The following is a 19260-nucleotide window of genomic DNA, read 5'->3' as shown; positions in this document are numbered from 1 at the left end:
AAGGGAAAAAACAAGATCTAAGTAGGCAGAAAGTAGCGACGACACTTACCGCTAGAGAAGGAAAAATGGCCACCGACGACGAGAAGGAACAAGTCGACGAAAACGGGGAAACAACACCGCCGACGACGAGCAGAAACTGCTAGTACCCAAGAAGAAAGGAGACGAACGATATGACTAAGGAAAAAAACAGGGATAAAAGCAGAAGCTAATCTAGTCGCCCTAAAACCGTTAAGTCCGCCGCGGGCCCATTACGAGAAGGAGGACGGTTGGCAAACGTGTTAAAGCTCAGCACGTGTCGCGCGGGAGGCAGTTCACCGGCAATTTCCGCGCACCACAACCACGTGTCGCGTGCAGAGTAAGCCGTCTCCCTTCGAAAAGATCAGCCTTTTCTAGAGTTTTCGGTTTCGAACTCGTTGAGACTATATGTTTGTGGTTTGTGGCTTTATATATAAAACTGGGCCGTTCGGTCTTATGTTTTTAATTTAAAATGGGCCGAAAAACTCCCCATAAATACCTCACAAGACGGGGCGTTGGGAAATTTTCGGGATTTGGTCATGGGTGAAATTTTCCCTCCCAACCCCAAAAAATCTGAGAAGTAAACAGCGCCTAAGGCCTCGTTCGGTTCCTGCGGGATCAATCCGCGCAGGGAAGTAACCACCCGTGTATTCGGGTGATCCCATCATGTCACCCCAATCCCACCAACCCTCCCCCTGCCGGATTCTGGTCCCTACTGCTCATTCGGTTAATCCCGCTGGAGCACACACATGCAGCGCCTAGCAGCTAGCAGCAGCACATGCAGTTAGGCAGCGGCAATGGACAAGCAGCATCAGCTCGTTAGTGCACACAGCAGATAATAAGTACTCCATAGCAACTTTGAATCAATTTTCGGTGACAATGAAAACTCGATTTCAGTAAAATTGTTATCTCAAACAAAATACACATCAAGTGCTCTGAAAGAGTCATCAGCTTATTACAATAACACAAACATAAATATCAATTTGTTCAGTTTGAAGCATGAAGCATCAAGTTCTCTGATCCAGGAGGTCCTTGAACTCTTCACAACTGGAAGGATGATTTGGCAACTCAGCTCCTCATTCCTCTCTTTTTCTTAGCATCTAATTTTCAAAGAGTACGCTGACTGAAGGTGCTTCCCAAAGAGTACGCTGACACGAGTTCATCATTCAGGTCCTGCACCCCAATCGCCACACAATTCGCAGCTCGGCGATAGTGCACCGCCACGTTTAGATGAAAGTACAAGTAGCAACATGACTAAACCAAAGCTAGCTTGTACTACATGGCTGAACCAAACATCAGTTTAGCAGTCTTTTTGCCAATATTACACCACATATTGACATATATTCACGGCTAAATAGCAAAACGCAGCATAGAATAGCCAGATCAAAATAACTTGCTAGACATCTGATCAAACATTAGTCGGTTCATCCTTGATCTCCCATCATATAAGCTGGACATCGAAAGAAAATTGTGACAGACGACAAGATCTAAAAAAGCTTCATCATCATGTCATGTCTTTCTCCTGTATTTAAGAAATAATAAGGTGCTTCAGATTTACGTATCTTACAACTATTATAAATAAACTGATGGGCAGACAAAACAAGGTAAAAAGTTTGATCATTTGACATATCTATCATACAGATAAAATGATTACCAGCAAACAAGGTTACACACTCATACTTGTACAAAACAATCACTGGAGTATAACTTTTTTTTGCATGTTTCTGTGTCACTACAAAAAGGACCATTCTTTGGGCCTCTTGCTGATATACTCTGCGGCCACTAGCAATCAAAAACTAAAGAAACATGGCCATGCTAGGTCCTCGTTCGTGTAGTAATATGACATCCAGAATTGCATAATATACGACTGAAACTACCTGGAAACTTTGTCGCAAAAAAACTTCCTGGAAACTGTCATATGTAAAATAGCAGGATATGATCTATTTGAATGCACACTATGTTCTATTTTCGCAAGATAATTTAACTGACTTTACTTGTATAAAGAAACTAATGACGGAATAATTCTCAGGTTACTTCTTCAATCAGAAAACTCAACAAGTGACATTAGTAATATGCAAAGGCCCTAGTAAGATTATGTTTTCAACAGAAAACAAGTCTTATATTTTATATGAACTAAAAGGCCTGATCCCCTCTAACATTTCTGAAGAAACTGAGAATAGAACAAGGCAATAACGCATCACCAAATACCGATGCTACTTCAAGAATATCTCATCAAAGAAATCTACAGAGAAAACCCATGGCAGATAGCTATGCAAGCAGTAGGATATTACCAATAATACGTTGTCAGTGCATTTTTCAGAGCTATGCATACAAACTTCTGACAGCAGCCTCACAGTTATACATAAGTGTAGCTAAACCTACAAGAACACATACAAGATTCACTCGCTAGTCCAAAATCGTGTCACTCTTATTCTATCTCAAAATTTATGCTACACAAAATTGTGTCACTAGTCCAAGATTCGCTAACTACTGAAATTCATCACCAGAACTCCATCTTTATTACCGGTTGGACTATACAAAGCCTAGAGCTGAGTTACCAAATAATGCACCAACCACTCCACTAGTTTCCCCGATATTGCTCAAGCGTTGTGCTCTAGTAATAAAACAATTTTAGCTTGTGTATTAGCAAGTTGTATGAAACTGTAAGTTTAGCACCCATGTTCCAATCATACTTTGGAAACTGTTTTAGAAACTGATCTCAAAGGGAGCGGCCTAAGCTACTGCTAGTACTTGTATTCATGTGAGAACAATCGGCATCAATCAGTCTACAAAGACGCAGGATACAATACGTGTACTATGCTGAACTCCTCAGTTCGGTTCGTAAGTCTTGTTAGTGGATGCACCTGCTACACAGCCAAGAATATGTCGCACACAACCAGCTTCCAATACGGTCACTAATCATGCTGTCACTTAGCAATTGAGGTTCCAGGTGCTAGCTTACAGGAAAAAGAGTTAGTATGCCGCTACTGCCCAACCGTTCGAGCACACAAAGCTGCTACTGCCAACGCATCAACAGAGATTGTCGGGCGTTGCCAAGAACCCTAGAAATCGTCGACAGTCAAGAGGAGGAAGAAGAGTAGGGGCATACCAGTTCGACGCATCCGGAGATGGAGAGGGCGCCAGAGATGACGTCTCACGGGCGACGCCGAGCTCGGACGGAGGTGGGGTCGCCGGACCCCGCGCCGCTCGACTGGTCTCTCTGCCGCCGGGTTGGAGAGGGAGGAGGGAGGGAGAACCACGTGTCCTTGATCTGCTCGGCTAGTTGCGCCGCCGCTGTCCATCTGCCCCTGCCGCCGCGCCGCCGCGCCGCCGGCCCATCCAGATCGCGGGAGAGGGATAGGTCGGGGCGAGAGAGACGGGACACTGCGGTCTCGTACCGATTCGGGGATCTGGTCCACGGGATGAGAGTCGTGTATTTTTTTTCCCTGCGAAATGAAGGGGATTGGGGGGAAATTGGGCGTGGTCGAATCCCGGAAGGTTTTAACCGAACACGTCTTAATGGAGCGCCGGGATTAAACACCAGCGGGTCTGATCCTGGCTAAACCACGGGGATTTCGATCCGAAACCCCCCGGGTTGGGATGAAACGAACGAGGCCTAAACTAGTTTGCTTATCAGATTCGGATAGCAGAAAAGCACATAACATAATTTCTTGGCGCCAATCCCCTATCGGCTTTCCCGCCACGCGCGTCCCTCTCACCTATAAACTTCTCCCCACGACTCCTTTCTCTCTCATCCCACCCCCTCCGCCGCAATCCACCTCCGAGAGATCGCCGGATCCACCACATCTACATCTGAGAGATCGCCGGATCCACCAAGCGGAGAGAGTTCGGCCGGATCTCACCATGGTGGTCGCGCTCGGCCCCGGCCGGTTCTACGGCAGCGGCCTCCCGCGCCCGCGCGTCTTCCCCGGCGACCGCGTCGACCCGCCGGCGCCCGTCACCGACGCGCTCCTCTGCTGGGCGCGCGAGGCGCACTGGTCCATGGGCGGCCTCGGCGCCAAGCGCCTCCGCCTGCAGGGCCGCATCGAGGGCAACCTCGTCAAGCTCCGCCGCACCGCGCGCCGCGACGCCAAGGCCCGCGCCGCCGGGGAGAGGCCCGCCTCCCTCGACGCGCTCGGGTCAGACGACGACGAGTCCGACAGGGAGGAGGTCGAGGCCCAGGAGCGGGCCCTCCGGCGGGAGGTCGTCGACGACGCGGAGGACGACGACGACGACTCCAGCGAGTCGGAGGACGAGGAGTTGGTGGCGCTCGTGACAATCGCCGCCGCCGCCAAGAGGAAGCGCGCCAGGAAGCTCTTCGACGAGTTCGACCAGCTGGAGGCAGGTAGGAAGAAGAAGCAGAAGGTCGCGGTCGGCACTCCGGCCAAGGCCTCCCCAAAGAAGAAGTCTGCGGCTCCTGCTCCAGCTGCTGCAGCTCCCGTGAAGGCCTCACTGAAGAAGAAGGTGGCTGAAGCTAAGACCTCACCGAAGAGGAAGGCTGCAGAGGCGCGGCCGGCGGCAAGGAGGACCTCGCCCAGGTCCAAGCACTGACTGGACCGACTGGTGCGCGTTCAGATGTGCGATTCCTCTTCTCGATGTGTCAGATCCGTAGCTCGAGCGATTGGGGAGCAATCTTGGAGTTTCAAACTGCTATATGGTCATGGAATTGTTGGAATGAAATGTAATGCCGTGCTTCTATAGGTGAATCAAATCCTTTGGAAATATATCTGATCAATTTTGAAGTTAAACTCTGCTAAAATATTGGTCCTGCCCTGGTTTCTGAAAATCCAGTGTTTCTTGGTTACAGCTTGATCGAAATGTTTGAATGAAATGTGGTGTTTGTACTCTGGATCGAATCACGTTTCTGATCTAATTGTGGAATACTATTTTCTTGCAGCACTACTTTCAGACAATATAATCCTGTCCTTGTATCTGAAATCCCCAATTATTTGTTCTTGTTTGACTCTTCTAACATTTTCTGTCACCAGCTGAAGGTACCATATGAATTGCAAACTGAATTAAGACGAAATTTCCAATCTCTTCTTGTGTGTGCTAGTACGAGTACATGTTAAAAACTTACAATAGGAACATCCAACGAAAAGAATACATTCAGGCCATCAACTATAATTTTGGGTTTTGTATCTGTACCTATGGAGCAGGGACTCTTACCAAGTCCACAGCTATTAGTATGTGAAGAAGCTGCAAGGACTATCAGCTTCATGCAGTGAAATCCGAGGCCATTCTTTCGATTTCCTCTAGCAGCCGCTCCTTCTATTCTGCCATGTCCTCGTTTTGCTTCTGAAGGTCCTCGATCTGTTTGGTCTGTTCTGAATCCTTCCTGCAATTACATAGGAAATTGGGGATGCTTGGGTAATCTGAAGTAGAGATGAGGCTAGTAAAATCTTGACCAGAAATTAAGAATGTGCTCAGACATTGTGCTCACCTATTCATGAATGACAGGTTAAGCTTTAGTGACCTGACCTCCTTTTCCAGATTTTCGCAGCGCTTAAGCACAGCTTGCATGTCGGGTGGTATTACTGGTGTGGAATTTCTTAGCTTTAATTCTGCCAATCTGAACCATAAGAAGTTAATAACATGATCAAACATTGCTTTTTTGCACGAGGGAGTATTCAATTTGCTCAACAGAGCATCCCCTGACACCTTTTTTTTTGTTTTTGTTTTGCTCAAGAGCAATTCAAGGTTTTGGAGTTAGAAATTGAATGGTTGATGTCGTCTTCGATCCAGAGGGGCCCTAACTCCTGGGGATTGGAACACATTCCTTAAGGCCTTGTTTAACTCTAAGGTATTTCCACCCCTAAGATATTTGCTGTGTATTTGGTGAAACTCTACTAGGGCATCTACTCTATCATGTAACCAAACTCCAGAACAGAGGCTCCCTTGCTGTGTATTTTAATCCTGAAATCATTATTAAACTTCTCTCTGATATTATTTATGGCTTGTAACTACATACAATATCCTCGGTACTACACAATTCTATTTGCTTAGAAACGAATTGGTACCAAGCGGTGTTACTGTGGCATCATATCATGCCAGTTGTTTAGATGAAACGCATCAAACCAATAGCACTTGATGGATTGAAGTTGAAAGAACCATGCGCTGATCGGCTGATGTTACAAATAGAGAAGTGCAGAAAAGAAGTGTCACATACCCACATTATCATTGCAATCATCAATATTAAAAAAACTAATCTCACAGGATGATGCATAGCCACAAGTAAGCATATACTAGCATGAATAGAGTCAAATTTTCCTCATTTTCACCAGTTCATCACCAGTCAAAAACAACAGACTGAACATTACACGAGCATGAACAAGAACGGCAATAGAAATTTGTTGGGCTTGCTCATGCATGAAGTGCCAGAAATCTAAAATAATGGGGAAATTCGTAAAACAGTTGATCATAATCAGTACAAAAATGTGACTGTAATGTAGGGCGCATCATAGAACAAAGAATAGAACGATGAGATTTGACAGAACTCCTAAACAAACTAAGATGTATCACTTCACTTTAGTTCTGGGAGGATGAAGTCTATTCTTGTAATTTACCCCTGAACTCCTAATATTAGACCAAAAGAAATGTCATGATTAAAGGCTGGTGGTATCATATATTCTTAGAAATAAAAATATGCAAGGGGCTTTCCAACGTACTTCAGTAAATAAAGCCATGATATAGATTAGCAATTGTCGAAACGCTCAAGTTACTGGTATAAAAGTTTTGCAAATTACTGGTATCAAAGTTTTGCAACCTTGGTACCTCTATGTTTTTATTTTTATTTTTATAAAAGGGTTTCCCCCGGTTTCCATATAAAGAAACAAGTTACAAAGTCATCCACCTCACACAACAACCACCTCTAAGTCATTAGACATGAAAAGGAAGCGCTACTACAGGGGAAAGCCCAAGATAAAAGCTCAGACAAGCCAAATCTAGACTAAACCTGATAAGCAGCTGCTACCAAATTCACAGCAAAAGGTTTGATCCAGTGCAACATAACGCAACTGGAAAGAGCAAAAAAAAACGTCAGCATTCTCCACCAGCCTCACTTCGCCTTTTCTCCCTTTTTTTAGCCAGAACCAATCTTTGGAATCCATGGTGCCCATCCTCGTTGATCCCTGAACACATCAACCGCGATTTGCTCTAGTAGTCTTGCGCCCAGTCGTAGCTCCCCTTTGCGCTTTTCTTCACTTGCAAATTGCTCCAAAAATCAATCCAGTAACAAGCACGAAACATAACTACGTACGGATCATTCGGCCAAACATGTTGGAAACAGGCCAAATTTTTGACTTTCCAAATGCTCCACATCACAGCCGCAACACCAACAAGTATAACTTTCCTTTTATCCCCAGAAAATTTCTTAAGCCAGATTACCAAACATTCCTCAACATTCTTATTTCCCCAAAAGCGACGCTAACCACATTCCACATGTACCGTGCAAGTCATCAATAACTTTATCAATAGTGTGACCTCAAAGTTCCAAATTTCTTGCAACTCTTATTTTACGACGGGCTTCAATGTCCTCAAAAGAGCTTTGAGACATCACTTGGTCTTCTTGACTATTTTGATCACCGTCTTGATCATCAATTTGAGCTTGCTCAACTTCTTGAGTTTGCTCTTTATCATGAGATTGATCTTGGACATCATTTGGGGTTGCACCATCATCATTGGGTTGTTCTTGTTCAACACTTGGTGCTTCTCCATCAATCTCATTAGGTTGATCTTGTCCTTGATCTTTCTCATGAGAGGGAGGGTCTTGAGCTTGTTCTTCGGTTGGTGTAATATTGTCCACAAGATCCGGAGCTTGTTGAGCTTGTGAGGATGAGGGCTCCACTTGAGTAGAGCATAGTCCTTCCCGAGGCGCGACACCGTGTGGGGAGGTGAAATCCCGTCCCCATTCTTGCTATGGCGTCTTGAGGTATTTCATCATCTCGCACAAACATCAACTTGCCCCACTTGGGAGCCATCATTTTCTTCGAATGTCACACTACAAGATTCAATGACAATAGCCGAGACTTTGTCAAAGACTCTATAAGTGTGAGATTCGGCACCGTAACCAACAAAAATACCCTCCAAAGCTTTAGGTGCAAATTTAGACAAACGAACTCCTTTGATTTTATAGAAACACTTACAACCAAATACTCGGAAGTAGGAGATATTGGGCTTGTTTCTGGTGAGGATTTCATAAGGAGTCTTGTTCAAGCCCTTGCGGAGATAAAGCCGGTTTGAGGAATGACATGCGGTGGAGATGGCTTCGGCCCAAAAGTCATAGCGAGATTTATACTCCGACAACATAGACCTTGCCATATCCATGAGAGTCCGGTTCTTCCTCTCTGCAACACCATTTTGTTGAGGGGTATATGCAGCGGAATATTGATGTCTTATCCCCTCATCACTAAGAAAGTCATTGAGTGTGTAGTTCTTGAACTCGGAGCCGTTGTCACTTCCTATTGCCAATATAGTGAGGTTGTGTTGACGTTGCACCTCGGTGTCAAAGTCGATGAAGATTTGTTGAGTCTCATCCTTCTTCTTGAGAAAGAAAACCCAAGTATATCTTGAATAATCATCAACAATAACCAAACAATGTTTCTTCGCACCAAGACTTGCATGAGTAGTGGGACCAAAAAGGTCCACATGAAGGAGTTCCAATATTCTCTTGAAAGAGATGATGGTCTTGCTTGGATGTGGAGAATCATGCATTTTACCTTCAGCACAAGCCCTACAAACACGATCTTTGGAAAAACAAACATTGTCCTTTAGTCCAACAATATGGTTTCCCTTGTGGAGACTTTGCAAAGTCTCCATGTTGACATGGGCCAAGCAGCGATGCCACAACCAACCCACATCCGCCTTTCCGAATAAGCACATCACATTTGTAGTGGTTTCCCCCGAAAATTCAACCACATACAAGCTGTTTTCGACGTACCCAACGAAAGCGACTTTTAGAGTCTTGCTCCACAAGAGAACCACAATATCAACAACAATGAAGACGGCGAAACCCATCTTGCCTAGGGCATGAACGGACAATAAATTGTAACCAAGAGTCTTGACAAGCATGACGTCCACAAGAGTAATGTTGTGTGCAATGGCGGAGCTTGAAGAATAACCATGGGTGGGCCAGCCTACAAGAAAACCTAAAAATAATGTTGTCAAACATTCCACTTCTCTAAGGCCCTTTCCATTGTTGTTGCAATTGGTAAAATTGAAAAATAAATTTCGAAAGATTCCATCCTATCAAATTGCTAACAAAGAATTTAGGGGGGAAAATACTCAGCGTGTAAATTGTAGATGAGTATTAGCTTGATCTTGTTGCAGCCCGGCCTGCTGGCTGCTGGATATTTGGCCGACGCAGCCCCATCCGGTGCCTATGGCTGCGAGTACTTGGAGTAGGCAAGTAGTTGACTCTTGTATCATCTCGCTCCACCGATTCTCTCTAATTCCGCCTACTTTGTATGCATAAATCGCTACAACTAGCGGTGGCAAGGCACCTTCCATGATCGCTCCTCTGTTGAGAGAAACTTGAGCGAACGAGTAAGAGTATGAGACAGTCTGGAAGAAAGCATAGCGGGCAGGTCAATGTGTGCTGATGGGCTCTCATAGAATGCATAGAAGTCAATATCCTTTTAGCAAAAAACATGGGCGGGCCACGGCCCGGGTTGGCCCCAACTAAGCTCCACCAGTGTGTGCAACCACAACCTTGCCAAGACCCAATACCTCGGATTTGGAGTTGTCGCCGAAGGTAACGGTCCACATGTCCAAGTTAGGCTTCAACTCCGTAACGAGGTCCTTGCCGCCGGTCATATGACTTGTGCATCCACTATCAAGCACCCATTTTGATCCTCCAACGACATAGTCCTACATGAGATCAAGTCTTTGTTTTAGGTCCCCATTTCGCAATGGGTCCTCTTTTGTTGGTAACAAGGGTCTTAGGAACCCAAATAGACCAAGCAATATAACCATCATATGGACCAACATATTTAGCATAGACATCTCCATAGTAATCACGGAATAGCACATAATGAGGGTTATATTTTCCCGCAAAATTATTGTGAGTGGTATTGTCCATAGTGACATCACCACCCACAACATTTTTCTCCTTTGCTTGTGCGGGCTTGGCCTTCTTGTTCTTGTTTGTGTTCGGCTTATATCCAATCCCATCCTTCCCATTGTTTGATCTTTGATTGCTCAAAAGATCATCCAAATTTTTCTCACCTTGGGGAGGAAAGGACATAGCAAACTTGGCCTTCAACCTAGTGTTCTCCTTAATAACATTCACATGATCACAAGAAGAAGTAGAAGAACTAGGCATATCATTTTTAGTTAATTTAATTTGAAGTTGCTCATGAGACTTGGTAAGGGTAGAGAATCAACTTTCCAAGGCCTTGTGAGTCTTTTCAAGTTTCTCTAACTCCTTGGTTAGTTTAGCATGACCAACACAAAATTCAACTTTTTTCCTTTTTAAGAACATTAGATAAGGCAATAGCATGATCATGCTCTTTAGTGAGATTGGATAAGGTTTCATTGTGAATTTCCTCAATGGAAGACAACTTTTCCTCTAGAGCTTCTCTAAGCTCTTGTTCTTCCCCAAGAGCTTGAGATAATGCACCAATCTCATCGGCATTTCTCTCTCAAATCTCTCCTTGAGATCAAGGAGATCATTGGCATGTGCAATCCTATCCAAGATAACTTGGACATGCTTTTTGGGTTCACCTTGAAAGTTAGAGATAAATTCATCCAAGCTAATAATTTCTCTCTTTATCTTGAGACTCTCAACATCACACTCCGAAACAATAGTCTTTGGAGGTGGGTTTGGATGAAGTAGTTACCTCGGAAGTCTTGGCCACGAGGCACTTGTTGAGGTTGAAAGAGAGGTCCTCATTGGGAGATTCGAAGAGAGATGTCATAGGGGTAGAGGCACTAGTGGCCTTTTCACTTAATGTGTATTCGTGAACATCTTCTTCATCTCCGGAAGTGAGAACATGAGAAGTCTTGACCATGAAACATCTTGCATTGTTGGAGGAGTCCTCATTGGGAGATTCAAAGAGAGATTATGAAGGTGTGGAGGTGATAGCAATGGCGGCCACCTCACTTCTTGAGTCGTCTTTGTCATCTTCTTCTTATCCGGAAGAATACTCCTCACGGGCAATCAACACATACTTTGATGGCTTCTTGGTAATGTCATAGCCACTTTTCTTGACAATTGGCTTCTTGCGAGGGACCTTTGACTTGTCCTTGAGGATGAGATTTCCACCATGATCTTCTCTATTCTCATATGGGCACTCGGCAATAAAGTGATCTTGATTGCCACAATTGTAGCAAGTTCTAACTCTTGGGCCCTTGGCATCTCCTCTTTGGTTTCCCTTTAACTTGTACTTGGAAGGATCTCTCCAAAAGGATTTTGTGAGAAGAGCAATGATACGTCTCCGACGTATCGATAATTTCTTATGTTCTATGCCATATTATTGATGATACCTACATGTTTTATGCACACTTTATGTCATATTCGTGCATTTTACGGAACTAACCTATTAACAAGATGCCGAAGTGCCGGTTCCTGTTTTACGCTGTTTTGGTTTCAGAAATCCTAGTAACGAAATATTCTCGGAATTGGACGAAACGAAGACCCGGGGGCCTATTTTTCCACGGAGCTTCCGGAAGACCGAAGAACATACGAAGTGGGGCCACGAGGTGGCGACACCACAAGGCGGCGCGGCCTAGGGGGCCCACGCCGCCCTATGGTGTGGCCCCTCGTCGGGCCCCGACTCTGCCCTTGCGCCTACTTAAAGCCTCCGTCGTGAAACCCCGATGCGAAAAACCACGATACGGAAAACCTTGCGAGACGCCGCCGCCGCCGATCCCATCTCGGGGGATTACGGAGATCTCCTCCGGCACCCCGCCGGAGAGGGGATTCATCTCCCGGAGGACTCTACACCGCCATGGTCGCCTCCGGAGTGATGAGTGAGTAGTTCACCCCTGGACTATGGGTCCATAGCAGTAGCTAGATGGTTGTCTTCTCCTCATTGTGCTTCATTGTTGGATCTTGTGAGCTGCCTAACATGATCAAGATCATCTATCTGTAATACTCTATGTTGTGTTTGTCGGGATCCGATGGATAGAGAATACCATGTCATGTTAATTATCAAGTTATTACATATGTGTTGTTTATGATCTTGCATGCTCTCCGTTACTAGTAGAGGCTCGGCCAAGTTTTTACTTTTAACTCCAAGAGGGAGTATTTATGCTCGATAGTGGGTTCATGCCTGCATTGACACTGGGACGATGACGAGAAAGTTCTAAGGTTGTGTTGTGCTTGTTGCCACTAGGGATAAAACATTGGCGCTATGTCCGAGGATGTAGTTGTTGATTACATTACGCACCATACTTAATGCAATTGTCTGTTGTTAGCAACTTAATGCTGGAGGGGGTTCGGATGATAACCTCGAAGGTGGACTTTTTAGGCATAGATGCGGTTGGATGGCGGTCTATGTACTTTGTCGTAATGCCCAATTAAATCTCACTATACTTATCATGTCATGTATGTGCATTGTTATGCCCTCTCTATTTGTCAATTGCCCGACTGTAATTTGTTCACCCAACATGCTTTTATCTTATGGGAGAGACACCTCTAGTGAGCTGTGGACCCCGGTCCATTCTTTAATACTTGAAATACAAATCTGCTTGCAATACTTGTTTTTACTATTTTCTCTGCAAACAATCATCTTCCACACAATACGGTTAATCCTTTGTTACAGCAAGCCGGTGAGATTGACAACCTCACTGTTTCGTTGGGGCAAAGTACTTTGGTTGTGTTGTGCAGGTTCCACGTTGGCGCCGGAATCTCCGGTGTTGCGCCGCACTACATCCCGCCGCCATCAACCTTCAACGTGCTTCTTGGCTCCTCCTGGTTCGATAAACCTTGGTTTCTTTCTGAGGGAAAACTTGCTGCTGTGCGCATCATACCTTCCTCTTGGGGTTGCCCAACGAACGTGTGAAATACACGCCATCAAGCAATGTGACCATGTAGATCACGTTGAGTTCTTCGGAGTGTCCTTCATACTTAGTTTGAATCAAATCTTCATCATCCTCTACACAAACATGTGCCTTCAATGCAAGGTTTTCACTTCTCTTCATCCCAATAGCTTGGGCATGACTATCAACCGCAATGTTTGACTCAACTTTGAAAGCATCCATTTCTTGCATGACATCATTCGGGGTCATTTGCTCAAAGTTGTGCTTGTTCTTGAGAATCCTTAGATCGACCGGTTCAAAGGGCAATAGAGCATTGATGTACTCCCTCTTGATCCAATCATCATCAATATAAGTGGCACCAAGGTCTCGAAAGGAGATAGAAAGAGCCTTGAGACGGCGGTACATATCCTGATGATGTTCACCATCTTCCATGTAGAATCCTTCGGCTTTATTGCTAACCTCTTGGAACTTATTTTGCCTCATGCTTGAGCTTCCAATGAATGTTTTGGCGAGAATATCCCAAGCATCCTTGGTGTCGTTGCCTATTCGACGGTACCTCGGAGGAGGGATCCTCACGAGGGAGAGAATAAGTAGGGGCCATCGGGCGGAGAGTCCTCGGGACGGTGGTACGCGATTTACCCAGCTTCGGAACACCTGCACGATGATAGGGCCTACTGCTGCTTGTCTGGAATTATCTGGGCGCTTTCGCGTTATTACAATGAGTTATGATTGTGCCTCTAGGGCTCCCTGGATCCGGCTTATAAAGGCGCTCGGATCTAGGGTTTACACGAAGAGTCCTAGCCGGAATACAAGATGCCTAACTACGGAATATTACATTGTCATGCACGTCAAGGATCCACCTTTCCTTATTGGCCGTATTGGATCCGGATACTTCATGGGCCTTCACGAGATCCGACTATCTTCATAGGGCGGTTAAGATCCGGCTCTCGTTACACTGGGCTGGACTTCATCCATCTTGATCTACAACAACTGGGCCGCCCGATGGGCCTCATGCCATCATCACCATCTATGGGCCACCCGGGCTTGCCGGATCTAGGCCACGCTGTTGATACACCCATAAAGTATACCCACAACACTTGGCGGTTGTTGCCTTCTCGATGTAGGGTCTATCATCCTCGCTAACAGCTTGTTGAATCATATATAAGACGGTGGCGTTGAGTTGACAATCAACCACTTCCCTACGAGACAAACCATTAGGATTGTGAGGCTTGTATCCTTCCACAACAATTCTCCATAGTTCAATACACGAGGAATTTAAATAAGACTTCATCTTGGTTTGCCACAAGGAAAAAGCATTAGGATTAAGTGACGGTGGATCTCCTCGTGGATTAATGCGAGGGTGAGGAATGGGAGGATCCGGAGAGTACACGGGCGGAGGAGCAACCGCCGAGTACACTCCATTTGCATTAGGATCTATCTTGGGAGGGGACTCACCACTACCCTCTCCATCCTTGGTTTCGGCCTCCGTAGGGGCACCAAGGGAGGTCTTATCCACAATAGGAGTGACAACCTCGGTAGTGGTGGTAGGAGGGATATGAGGTTTATTGGCTTGTATAAAGCTCATCATCATCTCCCTTAATTCACTCATGGAGTCATTCATCGAGGAGATTGACGATTTCATCTCCTTAATGTCCTCCATGGATGCGGGCTCCGAACTAGCAACCCCCTCTTCGGCCATACTCTTTTAGGCGGTAAAGCCCGAATAAGAACTACCAATTGAAAGGATCGTATGACACCTAGAGGGGGGGGGGGTGAATAGGTGTAATCTCAAATTTTAATTATTTTTCAAATTAGGCTTGACACAAAGGTAAATTCTCTAGATATACAACTAGGTGAATTCACCTATATGACAAGATACAAGCAACAATATAAGATACAAGTAGTAAAGGCGGTGAGAGGATAGACGTAACCGAGGTGGAGCACACGGAGAGACGACGATATGATTCCCGTAGTTCCTTCCTTGTAAAGGGAAGTACGTCTACGTTTGGAGGGGTGTGGTGCCACGAAGGCCAACCAACGCTATGAAGGCTCACCCAGTTCTCCGCTGAGCAACGCCACAAAGACCTAGCCCACTCTCCACTAAGCGGTTGCCTTGAGGTCGCAACCAGCACATTTACACAAAGCTTGGGGCACACATCCACAACCAAATTGGAGGCTACCAAGATGTAACCACGAAGCTTTACCTGAAGAGTAGCTTCGGGGTCACCTCACAAAGATCCACTAAGAATGTTGATGAAACACAAATTCCTTTAGTGGACGAGTAGATCTAGGTTATCTCTACCAAATCCTGAAGTATGGTGGAGTTTGAGTGGAGGAGTAGAGAGATCTAGGCGTTTTGAGCTCAACAATGGTGGTCTCAGATTTGGTATTTTTGTTGGTCAAAACCATTTGGGAAGAAGAGTCTTTTATACCCCGGAGGGGATCCTGCCGTTGGAGATGGTGTGACCAGTAGTACCGGCCAGGTTGGTCCGGTACTACGGCCGTGGTCAATGCGGCACGCGAGAGATGGAGGCGACATGGCGCGTAGGGGAGGAGCCACGGGCCGGGGGGGGGGAGGGAGAGCGGAGGCTCCGGCTAAGGTACCATTCCGGGTACCGCCGAGGTGCCCCAACCCCCGGACCATCTCTGCGAGCAAGAGCCGCTTAGCGGTACCGCGGGCGGTACCACGCCCGGAGGCTCCGGCCGTGGGCAAGCCGGTGGTACCGCCGGCGCCTCCGGCCGCTCGCCCATCCTCTCCATTTCCTTCTCCTTTTTCTTTTCTTTCTTCCTTTGTTCCTTCTTTTCTTTCTTCCATCTAAGCTCGAATATGAAGATCATTTCATTTCCCGGAAATAATAACTTCAAGCTCTTCAACTTTTGGGCATAATGATCATTGCTACACCTTCAATTCTTATACAAAATAATTAGTTAAATATAACCATTGTCATCAACACCAAAACCACTTACTTAAGGAGATATGTTCTTTCAGGGAGGCCAACCCGATCCTCTACAAGGACGTTTCGTTGCCAGGCGGGTGGCGGCTGAGCCAGGCCAGGGTGCCGGTGCCTCAAACGCTCGTCGACGGACCGACTTCCGAGGAGGAGGTGCGCCGATGGCTTCGGTTTCTCCCGCCGGCGCTGCGCCAGGATCGCAGCTATCACCGACGCTATTTCTAGTGTGCGTTCTTCACATGGGAGCACGAGGCTCGCCGCGCAACGGAGTTCGTCCGGGATTTCCATCACGACGAGGACTACGACAAGTCGGACATTGTCCCCGAGGGGTACGACGAGGACGCGACCACCGCCGAGGCCCTCCGCTTGTCGAAGCTGGAGGAGGACGAGCGCTGGAGCTAGGAGCCTAGCATGGACGACGTGCTCCGGCTTAGCGCGCTCGTGGCGGAGCACCAGGCGAAGCTGCTGCCGCCTCCACCGCTACCTCCTCACGCGCCGCCGCTGGCTCAGTGGGGCGGCTAGATGGTCCCGCTGCCACCGCATCAGCAGTAGGTGCCTCGGGCCTACCCTGAGTACCCTGCTTGGCCGCCGGGCAGGGCCCGTGGACATTGCCAACGGTAGTCGACCTCACCAAGGACGACGACGAGGACTAGTAGTGGGCGGTGGAGACATCGCTGCTGGCGAATAGCCTGCCGACGGTCGTAGTAGTACTTTTTTTCTTCGAATTTGACTATGTAAATTAATTATCTTTTTATGCAATGGAAAAAAATTAAAATGCCCACTAAATTCATTTAAATATTTAAAATAGTTTTCACCCTCGCGCGTCGATAGGGCTGCCGCCCATGGCGCACATCTGTGCTGCCCCACTGGACCACGCACATGGCCGTGGCGCACATCACATTGCGCCACGGGTGAGGGAACATTATTGGCCCGATATGCGTGGCGCAGACCCCTGCGCCACGTGTAGACCAGTTTGGTGCGCCATGGGTGGGCCTTTTCCTACTAGTGGCAGCGGTGTGATTGCCAGCTGTTTGGTTGATCTCATAGGAATAGCACCTCGTAGGCAAAGGACGACACCATCTCAAGGAGGCATCGGCTTCAAAATCCACTTCCTTCTCACCACCGTGGTGAGGTTGGGAAGCAGAGGAGAGGCTTATCCCGAATCGATGCCTACCATCCACTAACTTGGATCTTGTCACTGGAGCGTAGAGAGATGCACCGCATCCATTCTCCCCCTCCCCACCAATGCTGGTCGGGAGAAAAAGAGGCGAATCACCAGGAGGTCGCCATTCTCCCCCTCGCCGCCAGGAGAGCTTCGATATCTTGGCTTCTGCACAGGCGTCGTAGATCCACCGCTGCTACTTTATTGAAGAAGATGGTATCGCCTCTTCTCCCGCTCGCCTCTGACCAGAGGAGCCACAGCAGCAGAGGCATACACCACGGATAAGATTCATGACACCACCTCCGACATACTACCCGACAACACCACCTAAAACTACTTCTAAACTACTCTGACACCCTTCCAAGACACACTTCAGCCAGCTATTGCAGCGGAGCGGCCGTCGGCGGCCCGGTCAACGGCGGGCGACTGTCAAGACGACAAGGTGGAGGGAGAGAGCCCAGTTTGCTTATCAAATAGCAGAAAAACACACAGATTTTGTTGGCGCCAATTCCCTATCGGTTTTCCCGCCACGCGCGTCTCTCTCACTTATAAACCTCCCCCATGACTCCTCTCTCTCTCATCCCATCCCCCTCCGCCGCAATCCAGACCCAGACAGATCGCCGGATCCACGAGCAGAGAGAGTTCGGCCGGATCCCACCCATCTCGCCATGGTGGTCGCGCTCGGCCCCGGCCGGTTCTACGGCAGCGGCCTGCCCCGCCCGCGCGTCTTCCCCGGCGACCGCGCCCACCCGCCGGCGCCCGTCACCGACGCGCTCCTCTGCTGGGCGCGCGAGGCGCACTGGTCCATGGGCGGCCTCGGCGCCAAGCGCCTCCGCCTGCAGGGCCGCATCGAGGGCAACCTCGTCAAGCTCCGCCGCACCGCGCGCCGCGACGCCAAGGCCCGCGCCGCCGGGGAGAAGCCCGCCGCCTCCCTCGACGCGCTCGGGTCGGACGACGACGAGGAGTCGGACAGGGAGGAGGTCGAGGCCCAGGAGCGGGCCCTCGGTCGCGAGGTCGTCGACGAGGAGGAGGACGACTCTGACTCCAGCGACTCGGAGGACGAGGAGTTGGTGGCGCTCGTGACCATCGCCGCCGCCGCCAAGCGGAAGCGCGCCAGGAAGCTCTTCGACGAGTTCGACCGCATCGCGCCGCAGAAGAAGAAGCAGAAGGTCGCGGCCGTGACTCCGGCCAAGGCGTCGCCAAAGAAGACTGCTGCCGCTGCTTCGGAGGCGGCTCCTGCTCCAGCTGCTGCAGCTCCCGTGAAGGCCTCACTGAAGAGGAAGGTGGCTGATGCTAAGGCCTCACCGAAGAGGAAGGCTGCGGAGGCGCCAGCGGCAAGGAGGACCTCGCCGAGGTCCAAGCACTGACCGACTGGTGCGCGTTCAGATGTGCAATTCCTGTTCTTGATGTGTCAGATCGGTTGCTCGAGCGATTGGGGAGTGGTCTTGGAGATGCAAATTGCTAGGTGTTCGTCGAATTGTTAGAGTGAAATGTAATGCCGTGCTTCTATATATCTGAATCAAATCCTTTGGAAATATATCTGATCAATGCTGAAGTTGAACCCTGAAAAACATATTGCTCTGCCCTGGTTTCTGAAAATCCAGCGTTTCTTGTTTATAGCTTGTTCGAAATGTTTGTATGAAATATGGTGTTTCTTCTCTGGATCGAATCACATATCTGATCAAACTGTGGAATAATATTTTCTTGCAGCAGTACTTTCAGACAATATAATCCTGTCCTTATATCTGAAATCCCCATTTATTTGTTCTTGTTCGACTCTTCTAACATTTTCTGTCATCAGCTGAAGGTACCATACGAATTGCAAATTGAATTAAGAAGCAATTCCCAATCTGTTCTTGTTTATGCTAGTACATGTTAAAAACTTACAATAGGAATATCCAATGAAAAGAATGGTACATTCAGGCCATCAACTATAATTTTTGGTTGTATCTGTATCTATGGAGCAGGGACTCTTACCAAGTCCACTGCTATTAGTATGTGAAGAAGCTGCAAGGACTATCAGCTTCATGCAGTGGAATCCGAGGCCATTCTTTCGATTTCCTCTAGCAGCCGCTCCTTCTATTCTGCCATGTCCTCATTTTGCTTCTGAAGGTCCTCGATCTGTTTGGTCTGTTCTGAATCCTTCCTGCA

At 47.5% G+C, this 19260-nt stretch overlaps 2 protein-coding genes and 1 long non-coding RNA gene across 3 annotated transcripts; 2 read left to right on the top strand and 1 right to left on the bottom strand.

Moving 5' to 3' along the window:
- Nucleotides 1-889: 889 nt before the first annotated feature.
- Nucleotides 890-3210, bottom strand: LOC124667190. The gene is made up of 2 exons (XR_006991193.1): nucleotides 3125-3210; nucleotides 890-1537 (listed from the first exon to the last, which is right to left on the bottom strand). It is a non-coding gene; the product is annotated as an uncharacterized LOC124667190 (long non-coding RNA).
- Nucleotides 3211-3771: 561 nt separating this feature from the next.
- LOC124667178 (chromatin modification-related protein EAF7-like) lies at nucleotides 3772-4762 on the top strand. The gene has a single exon (XM_047204500.1). It carries the CDS (start codon nucleotides 3880-3882, stop codon nucleotides 4564-4566), a length of 687 nt encoding a protein of 228 aa, XP_047060456.1. The 5' UTR covers nucleotides 3772-3879; the 3' UTR covers nucleotides 4567-4762.
- A 13015-nt stretch (nucleotides 4763-17777) lies between these two features.
- Nucleotides 17778-18638, top strand: LOC124667168 (late histone H1-like). Its single transcript, XM_047204490.1, has one exon. It carries the CDS (start codon nucleotides 17778-17780, stop codon nucleotides 18474-18476), a length of 699 nt encoding a protein of 232 aa, XP_047060446.1. The 3' UTR covers nucleotides 18477-18638.
- The last annotated feature ends 622 nt before the right edge of the window (nucleotides 18639-19260 follow it).

The sequence above is a fragment of the Lolium rigidum genome, chromosome 1 (assembly GCF_022539505.1).
Source record: "Lolium rigidum isolate FL_2022 chromosome 1, APGP_CSIRO_Lrig_0.1, whole genome shotgun sequence".
In the NCBI taxonomy this organism is placed as follows: domain Eukaryota; kingdom Viridiplantae; phylum Streptophyta; class Magnoliopsida; order Poales; family Poaceae; genus Lolium; species Lolium rigidum.
This window is presented reverse-complemented; position numbering and strand designations above follow the sequence as displayed.

Coding starts and splice junctions, on each gene's coding strand:
- LOC124667178 (XM_047204500.1), top strand. CDS start 3,880: ATGGTGGTCGCGCTCGGCCCCGGCCGGTTCTACGGCAGCGGCCTCCCG.
- LOC124667168 (XM_047204490.1), top strand. CDS start 17,778: ATGGTGGTCGCGCTCGGCCCCGGCCGGTTCTACGGCAGCGGCCTGCCC.